This window comes from Athene cunicularia, assembly GCF_003259725.1.
Source record: "Athene cunicularia isolate RWA chromosome 1 unlocalized genomic scaffold, athCun1 chr1_part1, whole genome shotgun sequence".
In the NCBI taxonomy this organism is placed as follows: Eukaryota; Metazoa; Chordata; class Aves; order Strigiformes; family Strigidae; genus Athene; species Athene cunicularia.
The window spans coordinates 103,610,181-103,633,048 of record NW_020799091.1 but is presented as its reverse complement, the minus strand read 5'-3'; the positions used below and the strand labels follow the sequence as shown (position 1 = coordinate 103,633,048).

Here is a 22,868-nt window from a genome sequence, read left to right as displayed (position 1 = left end):
GTCTCATTGCCTTACTGAAGAAAATTGTTATAGCCTGTTTCAACTACATGTTGTGTGAACAGCTTCTACTTACAATATCATAGAATATTTTTTCTAATATAATCATAGGCCAGCAGGCCAGAATGGTTTATGTAGCCAGCTGCAATTGTGTTTCATAATGCAGTTGAGACACTGCAAAGAATTCAATCAGACATCAAATAAATTTTTCTTTTGTTTTTAACCCCAGAATGATGAGCTTCACATGTTAAAACTGTGAAATACAAGAGTAAGAACATTGTGACTGAAAGGGGAAGGTAAATAAATGGCCATGAGATTGAGTGGAACACAGGAGGTTGACCTTGAATATTAGGTAGTTCGTGCTGTTGAGAATATACAGATTTATACCTTGTGGCATATGCAAAACATGGAGCACATAGGAGAAATGAATAATATACTCTCACCAGTCATCTGATCCACAGAAATCTGCATATGTTTTGGGGCTTCTTCATTTTCTCTATGGCATGTTTAGCTACACTAATATGGGCTTAGGGCAAACTCTTCAGTTAACTAGAAGGAGCTAAAATAGATGTACAGTTTTGGGAAATGACAGTACTTTAGTAGCAGGATTGATTTTTGGAGGGGTGAGATTGTATGCAGTTAGAAATTAAGAGTAGTTTTCCTGGGTGAGCTGAGGAAGCAGTACAGTAGGAAAGTTGCAAGGCAATGTGGATATTTCAAAGTCCGTAAGGAGCCAAATCACTCATCTGAGTTCTGCAAACTCCTTTAGGTAACAATATCTTCAGTGATATGTAAATAAAGCCAAAACTGAAGCCAGAAATTATTTTGACATCCCATATCCTATTCCCCAGTTCAGGCTTGGTTGGTGGTTATATTGGCAATTCAATACTGAATCTCAGCCACATGGCCAGAGGGACCTTCAGATTTGTTACTCTTTTAAGAGAGAAATTAAATACTGTTACCCAGAGTAGACCCACATGTCTTTACATACACACATCCATATATACATGCATGTGGCATGGATGGCTGTATTGGTATTACACTAGCTCAGAATTCTCTCATTTCTTCATTTTTTTCCTTTCAGTAAAACTTTTAAGATCACTTTCCACTGGGACAGAATTAAGTAAACAGAGACAGAGTTGCTGAACCTTTAAAGATGACAAACAGCCAAGAAAATGTAAAAATTAGTACCTCTTCTGTATTAAAAGCTTAACTTAGGGAAAGAAGGATGTTTACTTGGGAACATTACTAATTTAATCAATTGTTTAACATGATACCTTAAATTAGGTACAAAGTTTTCATCCATTCTATAAATGGATAATTCGTATTTAAAACTAAAAAAAAAAAATTGTCTCTCATTTAATCCATTTGCTTATGTACTACCTATGCACCAGGTAGATATTTTGGGGTACTTTCTGTGGGTTGTTCTGCTGCATTTACAGGCCAAAATAAAGGCATGGAAATGGCATTTCTTCCCCTTCCAATGTTAGCTTTTTACATTTAGTCATCAGTGATGATATACTGTCTGTTATACTAATGAAGAGTAAAATTATCAGGGTTTTTTTTATGGACCAACATTTCCTGCGATACCAGTGCACCTTGGATTTGAATATTCATTCATTCCTTCCACTACACAAAAGATCATTTCATGAGCTTCTGCCTAAATATCAGTTGTATTATTTGCTAATGGTTTAATAACTTTCAAATAACTGTTACTTGCCTGATAAAATAGAGATCCTGCATATGATGATATATTAAGTGATACAGCCACACATGTCTGAGTCCAATATAGTCCAATGACTGGAGTCATTGTTAGTACTCACTGATGTACTATGGGATGTTCCCCAGACACACTGGAAATGTTACATTTTCTGTGTACCATGGAAACTCATAGGAAATGAGCACAATCAATGGCACAGTCAGCAGTGCAATGCTGGCAAAGTGTATTTTATGCTATTAAGACCTGTCAGCAGTTTCCCTGACCTGAAAGACAGTTTGAATATCCTTCTATATTAGGAGAAAATAACTATTTACTTTTGGCAAAACTAGGATGAAAGCAAGTGGCTTAGATTCTATTTTTCAATTTGTTGTTTGTTTTGTTTTACAAATTATCTAAACTCTGTGTAATAATTAGTTCTTAATAATTTATTAATGTCCTTAGTATGCTGTTAAAAAAACATTTTCCTATCACAGTTTCACTGTATCATCTCCCTGTGTACATCTACTCATACATTAATACCAGTTCTTAGATTTCAAACACAGTCTAGCTATGGTAGATTAACATGAGAATGCTGATGGACCAGTATATGTCTGTCATCTGTGATAGGAAGCTGTGCAGCTTCACCAAAAGCAGAATGCAGGAGTGTTATTTTTTTGCATTGCGAAAAGTGAAGACTGTTTGCACCATCCCTTACTGACAGCTTCTGAAATTGAGCAAGCAATATTTCTTAAGACTGCATAACTGAACCATAGGTTGAGCCCTGCTTCATGGTCAAAATAACTCCTATCTATGCGTGGACTCAACGTGAGTTATTAAAATTTCTAAATTTTGCAATAACCTAAATAATGGTGTTAACAATAAGACGTTTTTGTCTTTGTATAAATTTATGCTTGTACAAGGTCAGTGAATTGATAGCATGTGGTAAACTTCACCTTACTGCAAACTGATCATCTAATATGCTTTAATAGATCTTATAGTTAGCTGATATGTAATCTTAAAGCCCTCAGGGTTATATTACTTCGTAAAAATTGATTGAATTAACATAGTACTCTATAAATGTTCCTCTTCTTAAAATAGTATACAGAAATGGATATTCAATATACAAATTTGCATTAAGAATACAGTTTTGTGAATATTTAGAGATACAAACTGAATATTTTTTACCAGCACTCTTCTGAAGCTTTCCAACTTGTTTCAAGCCCTAGTAACAGCACATTTTTCTATAATAGTTTCCACCCAGGTTAACTGATACCTTCAGCATAGTTTTATACCTATACACATAAACAATTTTAGAAATGTAAATAGAGAAACTACTGGATGATACCAATTAAATAAAATAACTTGAAACCAAATATTTCTGTGCCTTTTCAGATGTGTCCAGGTTAGCTCATTTTCTCCATTCTTGCTACTGCATTAATTTCCTTCTGTTTCTTCAGTGGCAAAAAGGCCAACAGAATTATTGGCATTTGTGAGCAAAGACTATTTGACCTATGAGCTCTGGATCTGTGTCCTCCTGTAGACAATTCCCATGCTCCTCATGACTCAAGTGATGCATTTTTGTCTTTCCGTGCCTTTGCTTCCCCTAAGGAAGCTGTGTTGCTTATATATGCCCCCACTGCAGGGCTCCACTTCATCCCAGTTTCCAGGCAGACATCCTGCATGCTGTATAGCAATATTAATTTTAATAAAATATACATCACTTTTACAGATGACTGGCAATGACCACAGGCTGCATACCACTACTGAACAAACCAGGAAGAGAAATTCAAATCATGATTCCTTTTTTTTCCCCTCCAAAGAAAGCAGATGTGCTGCTCTGTGTTACATAACTGCATACCTTCACCATGGCATTCTTGCAACTAAAGCTAAACTGTGATGAAAATGAAATGAATGTATATATGAATGCACTAAGCTCAGTTTGAGACTCTTGAAGTAGTTGTCATTTAAAAGATTATTTTATATTCTTGCAGAAGAATCTTATGAGGGGCATACAACCCATATTTATTCAAGATTATGTTACTGGTCCGAGTAATGTTTTATCAGTTTAAGCAATATAAACCAAACAATTATTCTTAGTCTATTTACAATGATAAACACTTTAATCCAAGTTACCTAAGTAATACAGGGGAAAATTTTAACTTTACAGTTAAAACTGTTATACAAAAGCTTTCTAGTTTTCTTTTCATTGTTATAGTCACCTTTCCAGTATTATTATGAGACCTGAGGTTGACAGCACTTATTTTCCTTAAAAATTACCCCCGAATTTTTAAAAAAAGGAGACGAGGGTTGACAATTCATCAACACACTAGATTATTCTCCAGGGGAAAATACAAATTGCTTAACCTTCCACCCCAATCCCTTACAAAGAAACCTAACCAAAACCATGCTTCCTTCCCTGCCCTGGGTCAACTCTTATTGTCCATTTGGTACTGCAATCAGCATACAAGCTTTGTTTGACTCCATGAATTTTTAGCTGCAGGTTGTTTTGGTTTCTCTCTCTTTTATTTTTTAACTGTTCTCACCTGTTAGTTATTAAAGTTACAGAACTGCCTTCTCCAGTCCCCACTAAGACAAAGAACTAATGTTTGTTAGTTAGACCTTTGTCATACATGGTTCTTTGCACAGAGCTAAGCAGAAACAAATCCAGGTAGTTACCTGATGACTAGGGACTTGCAGTTATAAAGCAAACTGAAATCACCTCAGTCCAAGGCAAAGAAAGCCTGGCAAGTCCTGAGACCCTACACTGGAACAGTGCAGAGCCTTTACTAGTAATAGGAGATTCATACTTAATGGGCTACAGTCACTGACTGAAGGAAAACTGGGATCCTAGTGCTTGATGTTTCCTTGTTCTTTCACAGTTTTCTAACTTGCTCTATATGGGCATTTTGGTGTAGTACAGTGGTATAGTTTTGCTGTACTAGTTACTTCTACAACTGAAGTAATACTTACTTCAGATTTGAACTGACCCAAACAGAAACAGGACCAGGTTGAAGTTCCTGGTCAGAATAACCATACTTGTTGCTTTTGATGCAGTATATATTTAATAGTGCTTCTTCTTGTTCAGGTGCACAGAGAATGAGTAGTCAATGAAAAATAAATTCTGACAAATCAGTTAGTATTTTAAGTCTGAGCAGTCTTAGATCCCATATTGATACATGTTTGGAGCCATGTGCTTATGCTAGAGTGTTCGCTTACTCTTGTGACTCCAATTTGCACTGAAGTTACAAGCTCTTTGCAATGATCTTTAAGATTTACAAAGCTGGGGTATAATCACCTGTAACTTATTCTCATTTATCCAAAGAATCAAGTTACAATACGATTTGATTGTCTCAAGTAAGACAGAGTTGTATAGTAAAATCATTATTTTTAGTGGCTGTTTTATCTGAGGTCTGTATTGAATAACAACATTGTAATTAATGGATTTATTCCTGAGAATTTTGCTGGTCTGAATCCATTTGAGTCACCTATGCTAATCGTATCATCGCAGTGTTGGAGTAGATTCAGATCAGCAAAATTCTTAGGAATAAAACCATTAAATACAGTCTTTATAAGTGAATCAGAATTCCTAATTGGAAAGTACATATGTAATTATTACAGTTTTAGTATTTCTGTTATAAACACACATTTGTGGTTACTATTGTTATTTTTTATGGCCAACACTAATGCTTGTTTTCCTCTGCAATCTTTTTTTCATATGATGCTAATATTTTTACCATCAATAATCATCAACCATTTCTTTCTTGTGATTTGCATCTTTATTGGAAGTAATCTTGAATGGCTGATCATCATATTTTCTCTGTTTATTTTTCTTCCATACATTTATGTGAGTAAAAACCAACAAAGGAAAGGAGTTCAGTTTTCTGTTTCCTGTCTTAGTAAGAGGTTTTGGTGTATTGGATATCCCGTGTCATCTCATTATGTAAAAACTTAAAGTTTAAAAGAAATGCCAGCATGAATCAATCAAATATCAGTTCACAATTTCCAAAAATTATATGAAACTTTCAAGAATACATTTTTCCTGAGATTGTACATGCTGTTAACAATCTGCACAGAACTCGCTACTATTTCCAATATGAATTCTTTAAAAGTAACTGCTATGTCTGCAGATGAACAGAAAATCAAAACAAGGAATTTTTTTTCTTCAAGATCTGTTTTTTGTGCCTTCCCCAGTGTTCACTGTAGATCTACAAACAATAGGTTCTTCAATAATTTCTTTCTCGTGGAAAAACAAATTTTTACCAAATTCAGGAATTTATAGAATGCTCACATATATACTTAACAAGCTGCAGTTCTAAAGAAATCACAAGGTCTCCTATAAAAATCACTGAAGTCCAAGACACTGCTGTAGCATTATTCTGATTCACTGGACATTAAGGCATATGCACGTAGCAATACTCTGGAATTTTCTGCTGTCTCCAACAGGTGCATGGATAGAATACATTTACCTGAAGAGAATGGGAAATATTGTGAATATACCATCCATAATCCAGAAGGGAGCTTCCATCAGCTTCTACACGATGATGGCTGTTGTGACTAACAGCCTTTTCTCATCATCAAAGGTAGATTTTCAGACTAGGAATTGCTGATCACTTACATTTAATAGACTTCTGGAATTTTATCATCATTTAGTATCAGCATGTCAGGTTGCAGAAGTTCTTTCATGCTGCTTCAAGGAACAGTTTCATTAGCAATTGTGATCTGCATAAATCTCACATATAAGAAACATCAGCCTGAAGTACATGATCTGAAGTTTGCCTCTCGTGGATATTGACACAACCCCAAATCAGAATGCTTCCTAAAACAATTGTTATTCATGAAATTCCAAAGATGATTCTGTTAATCAGTATTTGTTTTCTCCTTGAAAATTCAGTGATGTGTACTGAGAACATGTCCAAGACAACTTAATGAGTTGGAAGTTTTTGAGAGATTTGAAGAAGGAAGAGCTAAGCATAAAATTAAAACAGGTTTTATTTTTTGTTTATTTTTTCATCATTCCCACCCCTCCCTGCCCTCAATGTGAGCGTCTTCTACCAAGTACGTCTGAAGCAGCTCCTTTGGAGGAACTTGAAAAAGTCTTGCAGCTTTTACTCAAGTTATATGTTCTCACAATGACTGTCCTTGAGTGTGTTTCACCCTATTTTACAAAGAAAACACTCTCAACTTTAAGCCACCCTTCTCTGTTGCTAACACATGCAATGCACATCCAAAATAGCACTAAAGTACACAAGGTGTCAGAAGACTTAGTTGGTAAATATGTGACAGGCAAAACTGACCTGCAGTGGTGTAACTATGAACAGTAATGGCACTTTGATCACAGATAACCTTTAAACATTAGAAGAAAAACAAAGGTATTTCAACTTGTCTAGATTTTAAATGTAGGGATTTTTTGCTTGCAGTCTTGCACTTGAACTTCAAGGGGTGAAGGAGAACTTTATCAGCCAAATGGTAAACTCTGTAGGAGGGAAGATAATCAACAGAAAGTCACAGCTCCTCTAACCATCCAAGTAATATTACCAAAATCCAGCTACAAATGAGTCACCAATTTCTGCATCTGTTCTCACCTTCCACTCTTGCTTTCAGCCAACTCAAAATGCATTTTTTGGCAGACATACAACTTCATCTTATTTGGTGATACAGTTTCTCCTCAGTGGGAGTTGGAGAAATGGTTGATAAATCAAACTCAACCAATAATCATACCATCAACCTTACCCCAAGTACAGCTTTCTACAATTGAAAAAGAATGACATCATAATCAGCTAATACTCCCCTTCTGAGAAATTACTTGTTTTACTACAGTGGCAATGGAATTGTGCAGATTGAACACTCCATGGTTACTGAATAAGTTATTCTGTCCCAGAAGCTGTTCTTGTCTCTTTGTATATGCTGTTGTCTCATCACATACCAATTCCTTCTGAATGTGGAACCCTTGTAATACATGGTTATCATCATTCTGGTACTGCCTTGGAAGCACTGGAACATGGTTTTGGAGCTGTGCATCGAGCAGTCAGGTCAGCAGCAGCAAGTCAGGACTTTGGGAATATTCACTTGTGGAACTACAGATCATGTGAGAAGTTTGGAAAGCAAGAACATGACAGAAAAAGGCAGGCAGAATAGCATATATAGCATGACAGGAATTTTATAAAAATAAAAAATATACATTTACTTTTACAGAATCTGTAGAATTAATCTCAAGTGATGAAATACCTCCCATTTTATGATTAGTGTAGGATTCATTTGGGTTAAACTAAGTATTCTAAGTAAGAATATTGCACATGCAGAATGTTCTCACCCTTTCGTTTTTGGTTTGGTTTGTTTTGTTTGTTTGGTTGGTTTTTTGTTTTGTGGTTTTTTGGTTTTTTTGTTTGTTTTTTGTTTTTTGTTTTTTGTGTTTTTCTTTCAGAAGGCACTCTTTTATAATTCAGTATTGTCATTATGACTAAATTTACCTGGAGTCCTTTGACAAGGACAGAGAACTAGATTGCTATCAGTATTCAAAATAAAGGTGCTTTTCTGTGGAGTGTTAAATGTTTAATTTTGGGAATGTGTTTTTAATGTGGATAAAGTCACAAAGTCAGCTGTACCTGAGTAAAACACTGTCAAAGTCTCTACTGAAGATTTCTCACTTGTGTTTTAGCTTTATGCTGGTGATGAGGTTCTGGGGGAAAAACAAAACAAAACAAAACAAAATAAACACACACACACACAAAACAAACAAACAAACAAACAAACAAACCAGCAGAAAAGCCCCAAACCCCACACTTTTATTTATGAATTCTATTAAATTCTCTGATTAACATTAGTGATGAAAAATATTTTTATTTTTAAGATTATATTATGATTTCTAAAATGCTGTAGAAAGTTAACTTCTGAAGACCTTTGCCATTTTCAAGAAACACAATGATCTGTTTATTGAAATTATTCTTCCAGTGTCTTAGAGTCTAAGCGCCTGGAACAAACTTGCTCATTGATCTTTCTAAAGAAGTATGTATATCTGTGTTGACTACATACGTTTTTCAGACCTCATGATTATTTATGCTCCACAGTGATAGATGATACAAAGTAATTCAATCAATAAGTAGAAATCATGAGTATTGAACCACAGAGACTGTTCTTTTGTTTTGTCTGTATTTTATACTCTTTATTAATGCTAAGAAATAAAAGCATGTGTACTTATTTAGCAGAAAACACCATAGCTTGTATTTTACATCTCTCCCACTATAACATTTGTAAGGAAAAAAAAATATTCCAGTTTAGTAGGTGTCCATTATTTCAGACAGACTTGTGAGTTACCGATATTATTCATTTATATCTGTAGATATAATTAGAGAGTATATCTGATTTTGGTTTGACACCAGTGGCAGCTCCAATGCTTTTCTCCTGGTGGTGAATTCTACTGAGGCATGCTGGACAGGTGCTGTGTACTTCATGTTTCCATCTGTGCTGTATCCTTCTCTCCCTGTTTTGTTGGGTTACAGTGCTGCACATGGTCCAACATCTGCTCACTATACTTGGTGCAGGAGGGAATTAAGCTTTAGAAAGATTTTGCCAAGGGTTATAAAGTTTTGGTGGGCACAGACCCCGAGGTTAGTTCTGCCCCTATTTGACACTGTGTATGTGCTGTTCAAAGTTAACGATGTTATGGATTGGTAGGAATGCATATTCTAGTTTTGATAATGCCCTTCACAAAACCAGGACAATATAACTAGCATAGTTTCAATTTTTTCTTCAGGCTAACACTGCATATTGAGTTTTGTCCCAGCTTCTTCATCATTCTTTGCCATAGTCAACTTCTGTGTCTCTGCTGCGTTCCTAATGTCCTTTCCTAGCTGTGCTTCAGCATGACTGCACTATTATTTACTTTTTGTGTCATAACAATATGTCCTTGACTTATTTACCCAGATCTCTATTGACTTACACCATAGAACAGTATAATACAGCCTCATTAGTATGTTTTTAATTCCTCATGAAAACTCATGCTGTCTAGTGTTTTTCATTTGCATGTGTTAATATCCAGCATACTCTGGGAATCCTCTCTAGACATAGGCAACTGCTTCAAAACATTTTCTTTTATTTATTTACTTATTTATTTATGGAATTTTCTTGCTCTGTATTTGCACTTTTGTTTTCTTTCACATATTTCTATGTTCAGGATATCAGCCAAAGAGTGAATTTTTAATCACTTACTGCACCATGTTTACAGAAAAATGAATGGAATTGTAGGCTAATCCGTCTGCAGGATAAAACCAATGAGCAGGCCTGCTTAAACTTTTCATGGAGAAGACAGTATAATATGCATTCTGATCAATGCAGCAGAAAACATATATTTTACATTCTTTTATAAGCAATTTTAAAGGCCTATTGTAATAATTTTCCAACAATTCTGAAAAAGTAGAAACAAACTTTGGTAAATGTATATTTTTATGATAATTTGGTCCAAATTTTCTTACCTACACTTGTTACGTGTTTTATTTGTTTCTATGGACTTTGCTTAACCTAGTAGATTCCTCTCAGAATACTCACAAAATTGAGCTAACTGAATAATCTCTAATCTAATTTGGAATATCATGGTGAAAGAACTTCAGTGAATGTGTTGTTGCAGCTACAGGTCAATATAATTTCACAGAAAGATACTTTGCATTGCGCAAGGAGAAGGTACCAAGAAAGACTTTAGTTTCTCGTTGTAGGTTTCTAATATACAGTAAGGAAAGACAGAGAGAATATTTTTCTCAAAATATCTGTGTTCTACTACTACTCTCTATTGTATAGAGCTACCTTAGTGCTTTAAGAGGACAGCTCTTAAAGAATCATTAATACAGTATTTCATACTGTATCTATGATTCATATTCACAGGTTGCTTCAGCATATGTCTTCTCACAGATTTAAATGTGACTTCTTAGGTAAATATTTATAATCAAAGTAAAATCAGAAATAAAAATGCTGAAGTGTATGTACATTTTAGGTAGATTTAGATCTATAGATTATAGATTTACCATTGTATTACATATGTGATGTTTTAAAAAAGAAGGAAATAATCCATGGGTAAATAATGCTGTTATGAACTATGTCATATAAAGTACTTGTTTTATATATATATATACACATATATATACATATGTGTGTGTGTATCAGAATTTTATATCAGAATTTAGAAAAGTATTTAGTGTTTTATTTTAAATAAATTGCATTTTAATTATCCTAATAATTCCCTCTCAAACCCATGACATTCAGTATGGTAGCATGTTTACTAGTAAGCATAACTTTTTTTCTATTTGAAAGGTATAATGAAAAGATAATTTTCAGCATTAGAAGTCATGTAAGAGATAACTAAGTGGTCTAAGTTACCAATTTTTACCAGTCCAAAGGGATTTAGGTTCCTCTTGCATTAGAATTCCGTAACTTTAACTTATGTACCTATGCTGTGAGGTTTTCATGGGAAACAAAATTCAGTGTCCTTGGATTCTGATGTGGGATCAGAATACTTTTCTTTACATAGAAATTTTGATACATAGAATGATATGGCAGTTTTATGTCAAATATTTTAAGATGTGAATTGTGTGCATTTTTCCTGTATTCAGTGAGGAAAATTGTAAGGGTTAAAAGCTCAGTCACTTAAATATCAGCTGCCACTTGGTATTTAGTATAAAAAGCAGTAAACTTGAGTGTATGTATTCATAAGATTGGACATTAAAGTATGTTTCAAGTTTAAGTGTCATATAGTGAAATAGTTACTGCTTTTCCTTCCCTTTTCTACCTTTCTCAATAATGAAGGTAGGTAAATATCAGCATTTTTTATCACTTTTTTTTCCTTCAAATGAAAAAAATGAAACAAAGAAGTAAAGTGAGTTTCCCAAAGCTACAAAAAGAAGTAAAGAGCATAACCAGATTAAATGATAACTTCTTTTTCCTCAGGTATGTTACTCCATGAAGGCTTAAGTGTCAAGCAGAGGATTGGTTTTTTTTGTTTTATTTAGTTTTCCCTAATATTTTTATAGTCTTGATATTTAAATAGTTTTTGGGAAGGAGGTGGGCATTTGTTATGGATAAGGATTTTTGTGAAGTTGCTAAATATAAATTTTATGTTCTAGAAAATTAGAAGCCATCATTCATTTTTCTCCCTTGCCTTTTTCCATGCAATGGTATGAAAATGAAATCCAGAAATTCCAGTTGCATATATGGATCATGTTATTTAACAATTGTGAGCTTCTGAAAAGTAAATGTGAATAATGAAAATAAATCTATGACTGGATTTGTGTTTTGATCATTGAGGGGATATTTTTATTCAGTTTCACAGTTACATTTTTAAGGGCAAGAAAGATAATGCTAACTGTAATCTAAGATACTATGATTTTACATGTATGCATTTTCATTAACTACCACAGCATTGCAAAATGAGTGAGATCATAAACAGGTTTTGAGCATGCAGTTCACTATTCCAGTCATAAGTGGATACATTTTGTGGTTTACCTTGACAGTGTTTCTTTAAGCATGTACTTATTCCCTTGATTATAGTGCTTAGAAACAGAACGTCTTTTTTTTTATATTTTTTTATTTATTTGAAAATTTAAAGTTGCTAAGCTGTCAGTAATAACATCACCATGGGTGAAAAGATGCTTTCAGTCATACTTATCAATGGTGTTTAATATATAAACCATACATAAATATACCTATGTATATAAAACCTTTCTTTTTCCTGAATCAATGTAAACAGAGCCCAGATGGCCGTATAGAAGTCAAAGGGCAGCATGGAAAATCGTCACTGCATATTAAAGATGTGAAGTTGTCAGATTCAGGGAGATATGACTGTGAAGCTGCAAGTAGAATTGGTGGGCACCAAAAGAGCATGTACCTTGATATTGAATGTAAGTTCTAATATTTTGTTTTCTCTTTTAAATTTGTTTTTTTTTTTAAAAAAAAAAAAAAATTACATTCTTAATGGAAAGTCAGTTTTTCCTGGTAACTTATGTTTAAACTAGCATAATTTAAGAAAGTATGTCCTTCAGTGATACTGAGATCTGTGGAGGAACCCTGTCTTTCCTGAAGTTGACAAGACAAAATTTCATCTGAAATAACACTGGTATTACCCACTAACTTAAGGCTAAGCTTCAAATCTTCAGGCTAGTGGAGACTGCTATGGGGGAAAAGTATTCAGTGGGATAACATAAGGACTGATTTGAGCAACATCTCAGTTCTTGGCTTAACCTTCTAAGAATCAGCAAAGTCTTCTGGTTTTGTTTTTGTTTGGTTTTGTGTGTGTGTGTGTGTGGGGGGGGGTTGTTTGTTTGGTTTTGGTTTTTTTTTATGATTCTCTGATTTAGTAATCCCCAGCATGCCTCTAGACCCTATTATAACCCCTCCTGGAGTTCACAACTTTGTGACAGTCCCTTTAGAGATTGTCTTTATTCAAAGCTCTTGAATTTTATCCAGGAGAAAAGAGTTTACTTTTTGCTTAGAGAAGAGTCTGATGCTTTAGAAGCCAACTGGAGGATATAAACTTGAAATATAAAAAAATTCATTGGAAAATTGTCTCCTCAAACTGTTCTTCAAATTCATAAAGCAAAGGTCTTCAAAAATGAGGAAAAAAAATCCTTATCTTGTATTTTACTGCTGTTCTATTTTGCTAGAGATTTTCTAGATACATTTTTTATACATTTCCAATATAGCTTGAGTGAGCCTGTTTGAGACTGAGACTCTAAATGGAAAAAGTCTTTCCAGTGATTAGATAGAAGTTGGAATAAGATATATGGCATAGAAAGATAAGTAACAGTTGCATATCGCTGAGTGATTTCCTGAGTTCTGCAAGTGACTTCACCATACAGTTGCATGTTCCTTCTTTTTGGCAGGCAAGCAATGCATTATGACATAGGAAATAAATCTGAAAGGAAAATGAGAAATGGTCAAAACTGTAATTACATGTTAGGAATAGAGAGATTTGCCATCCCAGAAGACCTAAGAAATAAATACAGTATTTATTAATAGCTTTAACATAGCTACTCTTCAATATAATAGACATTTGAAGGGATTTGAAACTTTACAAAATAGTATGCTTTTGGGAACATACTAATTTACTATATTTGTTCCTTTAATGAGTGCATTGGTGTACTCATAGTTATTTATTCTATATGTATATAAAGAAAAAAAAATATTTTACTATATAGTAATGCAAGTTCAGTGAAATTCCTGTAAATTTTCTGTAAAATCCTATTCTACTGTACACATAGTGATGTGAAATAAATTGTTTGATTAAGGTTATGCAGCTGTTATGTTTTAAACTTAAGTATTAATACCTTTTGTATTCAGAAGAGAGAGAAAGGATGCAGCCCATTTTATGAAGCATGGGCAATTGAAATTTAAGAGTTTATTAGCAGCACAGAATTCATTTTAAAGGGCATAACAAAATCTCTGCATTGTTACAATGCATTAATACAGTATAAGACACCTTTCAGGGTGAAAGTTTTAAAACAAAATTTAAAAGTAACATATTCTCGTTGTGGTATGGCAGACTTAATTTTGAGAATGTATGGGAACAATCAAATATAACATGAGAAAATAGAACAGCATATTAAGTCTGGATTTGTGCCTTGGTAGATACACTATATGATACAACAAAACTTTGTACAGTTCAGAAATCTTCTGAGAAAACTCAATTTTTAAAGGAACAATAGAAATATTATTCTGTTATCAGGAATATCAGACATAATGATTTTTAATGCATAACACCATTTTTATTTTGTCTAGCATAGAATTATGACATTTCTAAAACTGGAGTTTTCAGTTTTAAATATTTTAACTGATAATGAGGTTTAAACCAAATATATTTTTTTCCAGTGCAGGTGTTCTTTGAATAACAGCAGTACAACTTTCTCTATATCCTTTATGTGTCAGCTTGCAATGGAAAGCAAATATCTTTGGGGTTCTGCACTATAGTTTTGTCTCCATTCATATTCTGATTAATGAATTGGAGAAGTTTTTTGCTTGTCTTGGATGTAACTTTTCACTGGTATCTATATGTCATGTATAGCTTATTTGTCTTGTCTTGGAAAGAAAGCACTTGTCTAACGGTGAAGACTTCTTCTGTTCTTTAAAACAGCGTCCCAAGAAGGAAGTGTCGTCTTTCCAGCTTCATTTCCCATTAGTCTAATCTCTGTCATAATCTTCAGTAATTAAGCAGTCCCTTCAAAGAATCTGTCAGTACCTCATTACCACCATTTCCATAAAATGCTCCGTTGTCATAAGTGCTAACAGTCTTTTCTCAACTACAAATAGGTTCTTTTATGAAGCAGGTGTCATAGTTATCCTTCATTCCAGTTATTTCACTTTGTAAGTTGTAGGCTAGAGACTTTCAGCAAAAGGTACAGGTTCAAAAACTAGACAACTAATTTCTACCTTTGTAGCAAAATGGGAGGAATTGTTGTGAGATTCTCTGAAGTCAGTACTGAATAAATGTTTTAACTCTCCTTGTATTATTTTCCAAGTCATAATTTTTAGCATGTTAATTGTAATTACAGATGTTGCTGTATGGGTTTTTTACATTTTTTTGCCAAATATTAATTTACCAAATTCCTTAAAATCCTTAAAAACATTTTCAATTTTAGTTCAATTATTTTGGTTTTATTGTCTCCAAAAACAGTTTTGAGAAGAATTTTTTCAGGTATGACTGGCTCTTTACTTAATTGTTAGTGAGCCATTTTAGCAGAATGTCTATTAATTTAATAATATTCTAGTATAAACCTCAATAACTATTTTAAAATAAAAATATAAATAAATAAATAAGCAAGACTTAATTGTTTATATTCTTCCATAGTTCCTAGATAGGACTAATTAATGTACCAGTGCTATTCTGTAGGTTAATAACAAAACTGCAGCAGTTTTCTTTGCATGGTTTAATACATCTGACAGTTTGTGTACTCAGGAGAGGAGCACGCTCCCATCACATCCTTAAATGTTAGAGCAGTTAAAGAGGCCTAATGGCAACACAGAGCACATGGGTGTCACTGTCTCATCCTTTTACTTACTGACCCCTATCACAGATTTAAACCGATGGTAGGATTGCACAGAGTTTCTGTACTTTATCCTTGTTCTCTCTTGGGGTTGCTCTTGATGATAAGAGCAGTTCTTCAGGACAGGAAGAGATTATCAGGTTTGATACCAATTGGGCATAGTTAACCCTGCCTTTTATCTGAACTAAATACTAGGCAAACCTGAATTGTAGGGAACCCAGAGGCATTTATAAGATTTATAAGATTTTCTTTCTTTTCTTTATTTCTTTCTTTTCTTTTCTTCTCTTATTTCTTTATTTCTTTTATTTTATTTCTTTTACTTCTTTATTTTATTTTTTCTTTTCTTTATAAGATTTATAAGATTTTCTTTATAAGATTTATAAGATTTTTATTTATTTATAATATTTTCTTTCATCTTTGAGTTTAATTATGTTTAGTTTTCCTTATATTAAGTATGAAAAATAAGTCCAAATTACATAAAAAAAATAAAGATAACCATTCTAAATATTATCTATTAATAGATTTCATTAACTGCAAAATTTTATTATACATGTGAAGCCTAGTGTGTATTGCGTAATAATAATAAAAATAATAATAGAAGTAACTGATTGAAAAGTTCCTGTGTGATGGCATAAATGATGTATCCTAGGTATTGCATATTAAGATGTGTCTGTAGAGTTTATCTATATATTTATCATAAATAAATAACATTTTTTTAAACAAAAAGCATCGTAGAAAGAGATAAAAAATAGATAAAGCAGGAGGTATTCTAAGATCAGGTTTTCTGAAGGGCCCGAGGAAGTTAAAATGACAAATCCCAGTGAATTACAATTTGATTTGTACATAAAATACTGTCAGGTGCCTTCCAAAGTTACAGTTTTCCTATCTGGATGTTTACATTTCTATATGTTATTTTTTTGTCTTTTTAGCTAAGACATAATTATTCTAAGAAATACATGCTAGAGTTATAAAGACATCTTAAAAGGCATAATACAAACCTGACTAAAAGAAGAAAAATTCTGGTGAGAGAACAAGAACACAGTATTTCTGAGGTTCCACAAATTATTCACTGCAATGCTTAGCATTGGAGAATGAACGAACATGATTTTGACATGTTCTGTATGGATCATCTTTCTTCATAGCATTATTCTTAGTTATGAGGCACTGATGGATGGCATTACTAAGTTGGAAAGGATTTAAACAAGCCAGTAATAATCAGCAGTCTGAGATCCTTAAAAGTAGATCTCTAGTTGTCCTTACAGTTTTTCATTCATTGTGTTCAAACTGTCATTAACACAGCCAGAAATATTCACAGCACTTAATTGTGTACTCCTAGGTGCACGCATTGTGTAAGATACTGGTGTCTCAAATTGCTCTCTATCACCAAGTACAGATTCCTTTGGAGACTCTTCCTGTTACTGGAGAAAATGTATTAAGCCACATTCTTTGGAAAATTCTGTTTTCCCTTGTACTACTCAGAAAACATTCTAACTCACAGTCTTTTGTAGCTGCAATTACCAGTTTCCACACCAGTCTATTTCACTTAAAACACCCCAGTTTCAGTATTGATACTGCAGTTACTAGATATGCTGGATGGTCCAAAAAAGCCTACTTCCACACTACACAGAGACTAGTGTTTTGGGATATAATCATCAAAAACATACTACATTCAGTATTTTTTTATGATACCAGCTACGAGTGGTTGACAAATATGATTTCTTTGAAAGCAACTTCTAAAACAAAACCAAAAACAAACAAAAAAAATTTAAAGTATCTCCCAAAATGAGAGGTTTTTCTTACTACTGGTTTTCATCCAAACTTTAATTTTGTAGTTATATTCCTTATTAGTAAAGTACCAGCATGCAGGTGGTATTAAAAAAATAAAAATAAAAAAATTGTATAGCATGTACAACACAGCCTTTACCTTTAAAGAAACTTGTGAAGTATTTATTATACTACTGTATTACTTATCAGAAACTGTCTTTTTTCTTTTTTTTTTTTCCTGCCACAATTTGAAATCAGCCTCATTACTGTTACATTATTGAACTTTTTTTTTTTTTTTTTTTCCTGAGCTGATTAGTATTTTGGCTTTTCACTTTGGTTTATGTTAGTTACCTGAATTGCACTGTGGTTAATGCAGATGCTTTGGATTCATGCTATTTGATACTATATCTTTGCAAAAATATACAGCAATATTTAAAAGTAGGTTGAACAAATTGAGCTGCAAATTCTATTTACGTTCAAAGAAGCAAGACTTTGAATCAGTGAAAATACTGCTACTGTGTGCAGGATGTCACACATATTTCAGCTACATACTACTATCATAATAAATGATAATAAATGTAGATAGTTAATACTTTGAATTCAGTTTCTGTTAAAATAAGTCAGTGTAGCAACATCTCATCACTACTCACAGGATCACAGAATGGTTGAGATTGGAAGGGATCGCCTCTTGTCCTGTCACTGGACACCACTGAAAAGAGCCTGTCTCAGTCTTCTTTATATCCTCCTTTCAGCTATTAATGAGCGCCCAGCCCTATCTTGTTATCACAGACAGAAAACAAACTGATAAACACAATGATATGGCCTAAGAAAGTGACAAATGACAGGAAAAGCAATCAAGAGAAACAAAATTTTGAAATATTCTGGAAAAATTCGCATCTTTTCCATTAAAATACTACTGGCTTTAGTTACATTTCTTCCTGTCAAATTTATAGCCTAAAATGAGAAAACAAAGATGGAAAAGGTCAGTCTTTAGAATCATGAAATACATGTCATAATTTTGACATGACCTTGGAGCTCACTAATGTCACTTGTCAGATTAAAATTTTCCTTCTTTGGCTACCTTGTGCAGTTGTATAGAAGCAAATTTGTAATTCCACTGCAGTAACTTAAAAGGGATAAGAATGTTAAATTCTGAAGAAAATATATTTATTGCATAAAGTCGCTTTGCAGAAACCATTTCACCAAAACCCCCTGTACTGAAGCGGAGATGAATGCATCTGTTTTCTCATGTTGCAAAAGTAAGTGTGGCAAAGTACCTAAATTATACTTTATTAATCTGTATAGTAAATCTAACTATTCTTAGCCCAAAAGAGTGGAAAAATACTTTAGAACAGCAATTTCATCTTAAAAACTTTTGGCCTGTATATGTTAATGAATTGTTAAAATGCAATATTCATGTTAGGAATCTCTCTAAATTTTTACTTAACAGAGCTTTATACTTCATGTTTATGTTGACCTTGAAATGAGCTTGATGTCATTTTAAGTAGATTTTTAATAGCATGCTGGGTATTTTTCTTTTAATAAAGAAGACTGAATAAAATATTTTAGATTTTGCTCTATTTCTTTTCCAGTAACTTATTCATTTTATTAATACTTATATATGCCTCAGCATATTTTCTTGCTGACATAATTTTTCACATATGCAATTGTGGAAAAAAAAAAAAAAATAAAAATCTGATATTTCCTTTGAAGATTGTTCTTCTTCATGAGTTGACCTTACAGGCTAAAAATGTGATATGTTTACATTGATAATTAGTGCATAAACTGGTTTTCATACTTACAAATTTCGAGTTTTGCAAGTCATTTCATACTATGTTAAGTGTAATTTATATTATACAATGATGACCTGTGAATAAAAAACAACACGGCCTTTGTCCTTCTCCATACCTCCAAGACAGATGCAGCAGAGCAGAAGCAACACATCTGATAATCATGAAGAAAGTGATCAGGTGGTATGTTAAGTGTTATGTTGAAACTTTGAAATTTGAACAAAACAGAATACCTTGAATTGAGATATGTAACCTTAACAGGTTTTTTTCCCAATTAACTTCCCTTAACTGCAGAATGCTTGGTGATACTTGAAGTTGGTATCTTTAAATAGTCTTCAGTTATGTCAGAGCATCCTGAAGTCACTAGGTTAGCACATGCTTGAAAGAGAGAGCTCCAGTACTGCTTGCAGTAGACCTGAAGCACATAGCTTTGGTTGCAGGATCTGAGGCCAGGTCCCTCTGCACCACATAGCCTGCCTCTGGGCTACTGGTTTTGGACACACTGGGAGCAGCATATGGCTAATGTAAAGAGGGAAGTACCAGGTGAGTTTGAACGCACTGCACTGGAGGTCTGAGGGATATAAGATAAACGTTTAGAGGGACCACATCTTGGAAATGGATGTACAAAGTAATCTCAGGAATGCTGGTTGGATTTTCCTTAAAGTTTGTGAGAGATTTTTGTTGTTTTCTGGACAAACAGCAATTGGATGGGGGGTATTAGGAAATGAAAGGAAGTAATCAATAAGCACGTTGTGGAGGTAAGAGTGACAAGTAGGAAAATACGGAAGGTGAAAATATGAAGCTGGATTTTCTTCTGTAATTGCGACGAGTAGGACAGGAAGGGAGATGGAGGTTAGAATCCTGGTTTGAGAAAGGCATTGCAGTTTTTCACTTTTGGCTATAAGAGAATTAGGTAACCTAATACATGATGTCAGATGTCTGACAATTCCAGTCCTGGAATAGATGTATCAATTGAAATTTGGATACAAATTGGTGCCATCCAAGAAAATGTGTCAGTAATTGGCAACACCTGATCATTTTATTACTGAAATAAAAATTACTGCTAGTGTGAGAGACCTGTAGGGGGATTCTAGTTCTGAAGGCCAGTGTCCTTGGTGATTTACTGACATTTAAAATGACTGATAGATATATGTGGATAGTTTCTTTTAAACATCACTATTGACATACTTAGGTGATTTTACCTAGCTGTGATTTCTTCCTAGTTTCTTCTATTTTCAGCAGGTTTAGATAATTTTAGACAGATTCATCCATTCACAACAGATGTTTCTATGAAGCTAAAATTTCTTGGGGTTTGGTTTGGTTTGGTTTGTGGTTTGGTTTTTTGGGGTTTTTTTTAAGAGATCAACCAAATACAACTCCTTAATGTCAAGTGTAATTCAAAGAAAAAGGGACACATTGAATTTCTGAGATTCTGACTGCACCAAGCACCAGAGCCATGTGTGTATTAATTGCCCACCATTTGTTAAGGTTGAAGGTGCCATTATCAATAACATATTATGCATCTAGCAGACACATAGCTTATTTTCATAATAACTATTTTTTGTCTATATTTATGGAAATTGAGAAATTAGTGTTGTGTTCAGATATATTAAAAATAATATCATATTCAAAGTTATCAGGGACTAGTACTGCTTGCCAGTAAGAGGGTCTCTTACTCTTGCATAAACTGTATAATTAGTAGGTAGTCCATCATGCTATTAAATATCAGTGTTTTATTGTAGTGTACTTTGAGAGGAACCAAGAGAATGGGGCAGAGGAAAGAAAACATTAATGAGTGGTGTTTCCTGTCACTTGCTCTGAAAGAAATACATACCTCTACAAAACTACTGACCTCAGACTTTCAAAATGATGAGCTGGATTCTTAAAAAAAGGCTGTTTTTAACTAATAATCATGGCAATTTAAAACCTAGTATGTGATAAGTTTCATTTCCTTTTCTGTTTGTAAACTTCACATGCAGATCTTGCCAGCTTTTTCTTGCAGCCACATTATCATGACAATTACAGTAAAATTGTGAAAGTTAGTAACTGTGAAGCTCTGTAGTTCCTATCTTCCTTTTAAGTATGATTATATATTAAAATCTCATCACCTAGCCTTATCTGTTAAGTCTTTCTAATATTATTTTTTGTTACAAGGAATATGTGGCAGTTATTTTACCTGTCTGGGGAGGTTCTTCTACTTTATCTCCAAGGAAAGACCATTCATTCCAAAATCTTAACTATTGCAAAAGGTATGAGGGAGAAATTACAAGAGAAAAATAGGTCTGTTAACCAGATTATGGCAAAGTTACAAAAAAAAATAATGTAATTTTACAGGATGGATTGCAAGGAAAGTACTAGATTTGCTAGAGGATGTGGTTTATTAAAGTCCTTGATGATGAGAAACTTATGCTGGTATTAACCATCTAAAAGAGAGGCTTCCAATAATATACTACACAAAATGTCCTGGCATCTTAACCTCACATTTGGTCATGTATTTTCATTGTAGGATCCAGGAAAACAAATTATTTGAGGACAAATAGCCAAAAGTTTGAAAACCTATGTTCTTAAATTAAGAAGTACAAATCTGATTCTGTACACTAGATTTCTATTATAGTGGTCTGGACACATGTGCTGACTCAGATAATTTGCCATCTCCAATTTTGTGTATAAAACCAAAGATACACCAGAGCTGGATCCTTGAAGTCCTTAATTGAATTACTTTCTGGATGAGACAGATGATGTATTAGGCTGTTCTTAATCACTTTCTCAGCCATTATACCTAACAAGGATATCTAAATGCTAGAGACAGTTTTCAGGTCAGAGTTTGCTTCTTTTACATAGTCTTCTCGAGCAGGTTATCCAGAACCACTACTAACTGGAGTGCTGACCTGTCAATTTCTTTCTGTTTTGAAAAATTAACGGCTTGAGTTTAGCTGATGCTGGTGCCATAATGTTCTAAAATAATAATCGTCTAAAATACCATTCCAAAACTATAATTGCTTATCAAATCCTCTCATAGAATAGTTTTCTTTAATTCTGTACATTTTTTATATAGTCTTTGTTTCTTCTAGGTGTATTTTTCATTTGGATTGCTTCATCTATCCAAAATAATACTCGATCTTTCACCATTCAAGCTTATAACAGTATTTATAAGCTTTATCGTATCCAGGGCTGCATAAAAAGGTGTGTCCAGCAGGTCAACGGAGGTAATTCTCAGCCTCCGCTCACCTTTTGTGAGATGCCACCTGGAATACTGCGTCCATCTCTGGGGTGCCTAGCAGAAGAAAGACATGGTCCTGTTAGAGTGAGTCCAGAGGAGAGCCTCAAAAATGATCAGAGGGCTGGAACATGTCTCCTGTGAAGAAAGACTAAGAGCGTGGGGGTTGTTCAGCCTGGAGAAAAGAAGGCTCCAAGGAGATTTTATTGCAGCCTTTCAATATGTAAAGGGGTCTTATAAAAAAGATGGAGAGAGGCTTTTTACCAGAGTCTGTAGTGATAGGACAAGGGGCAATGGTTTTAAACTAAAGGACGGTAATTTCAGATAAGAAATATTTTATTATGAGGGTGGTGAGACCCTGCAATGGGGGGGGGGGGGCGGGG

At 33.8% G+C, this 22,868-nt stretch overlaps 1 protein-coding gene across 1 annotated transcript in view; it reads left to right on the top strand.

The window, feature by feature from the left end:
• The window catches only part of NCAM2 (neural cell adhesion molecule 2), a 151,068-nt gene that overhangs the window by 36,174 nt on the left and 92,026 nt on the right, over positions 1-22,868 (top strand). The window contains exon 8 of the mRNA XM_026846708.1: positions 12,426-12,576. Within this exon, the coding sequence (XP_026702509.1) occupies positions 12,426-12,576 (151 nt within the window). The remainder of the gene's footprint in view (positions 1-12,425; positions 12,577-22,868) is intronic.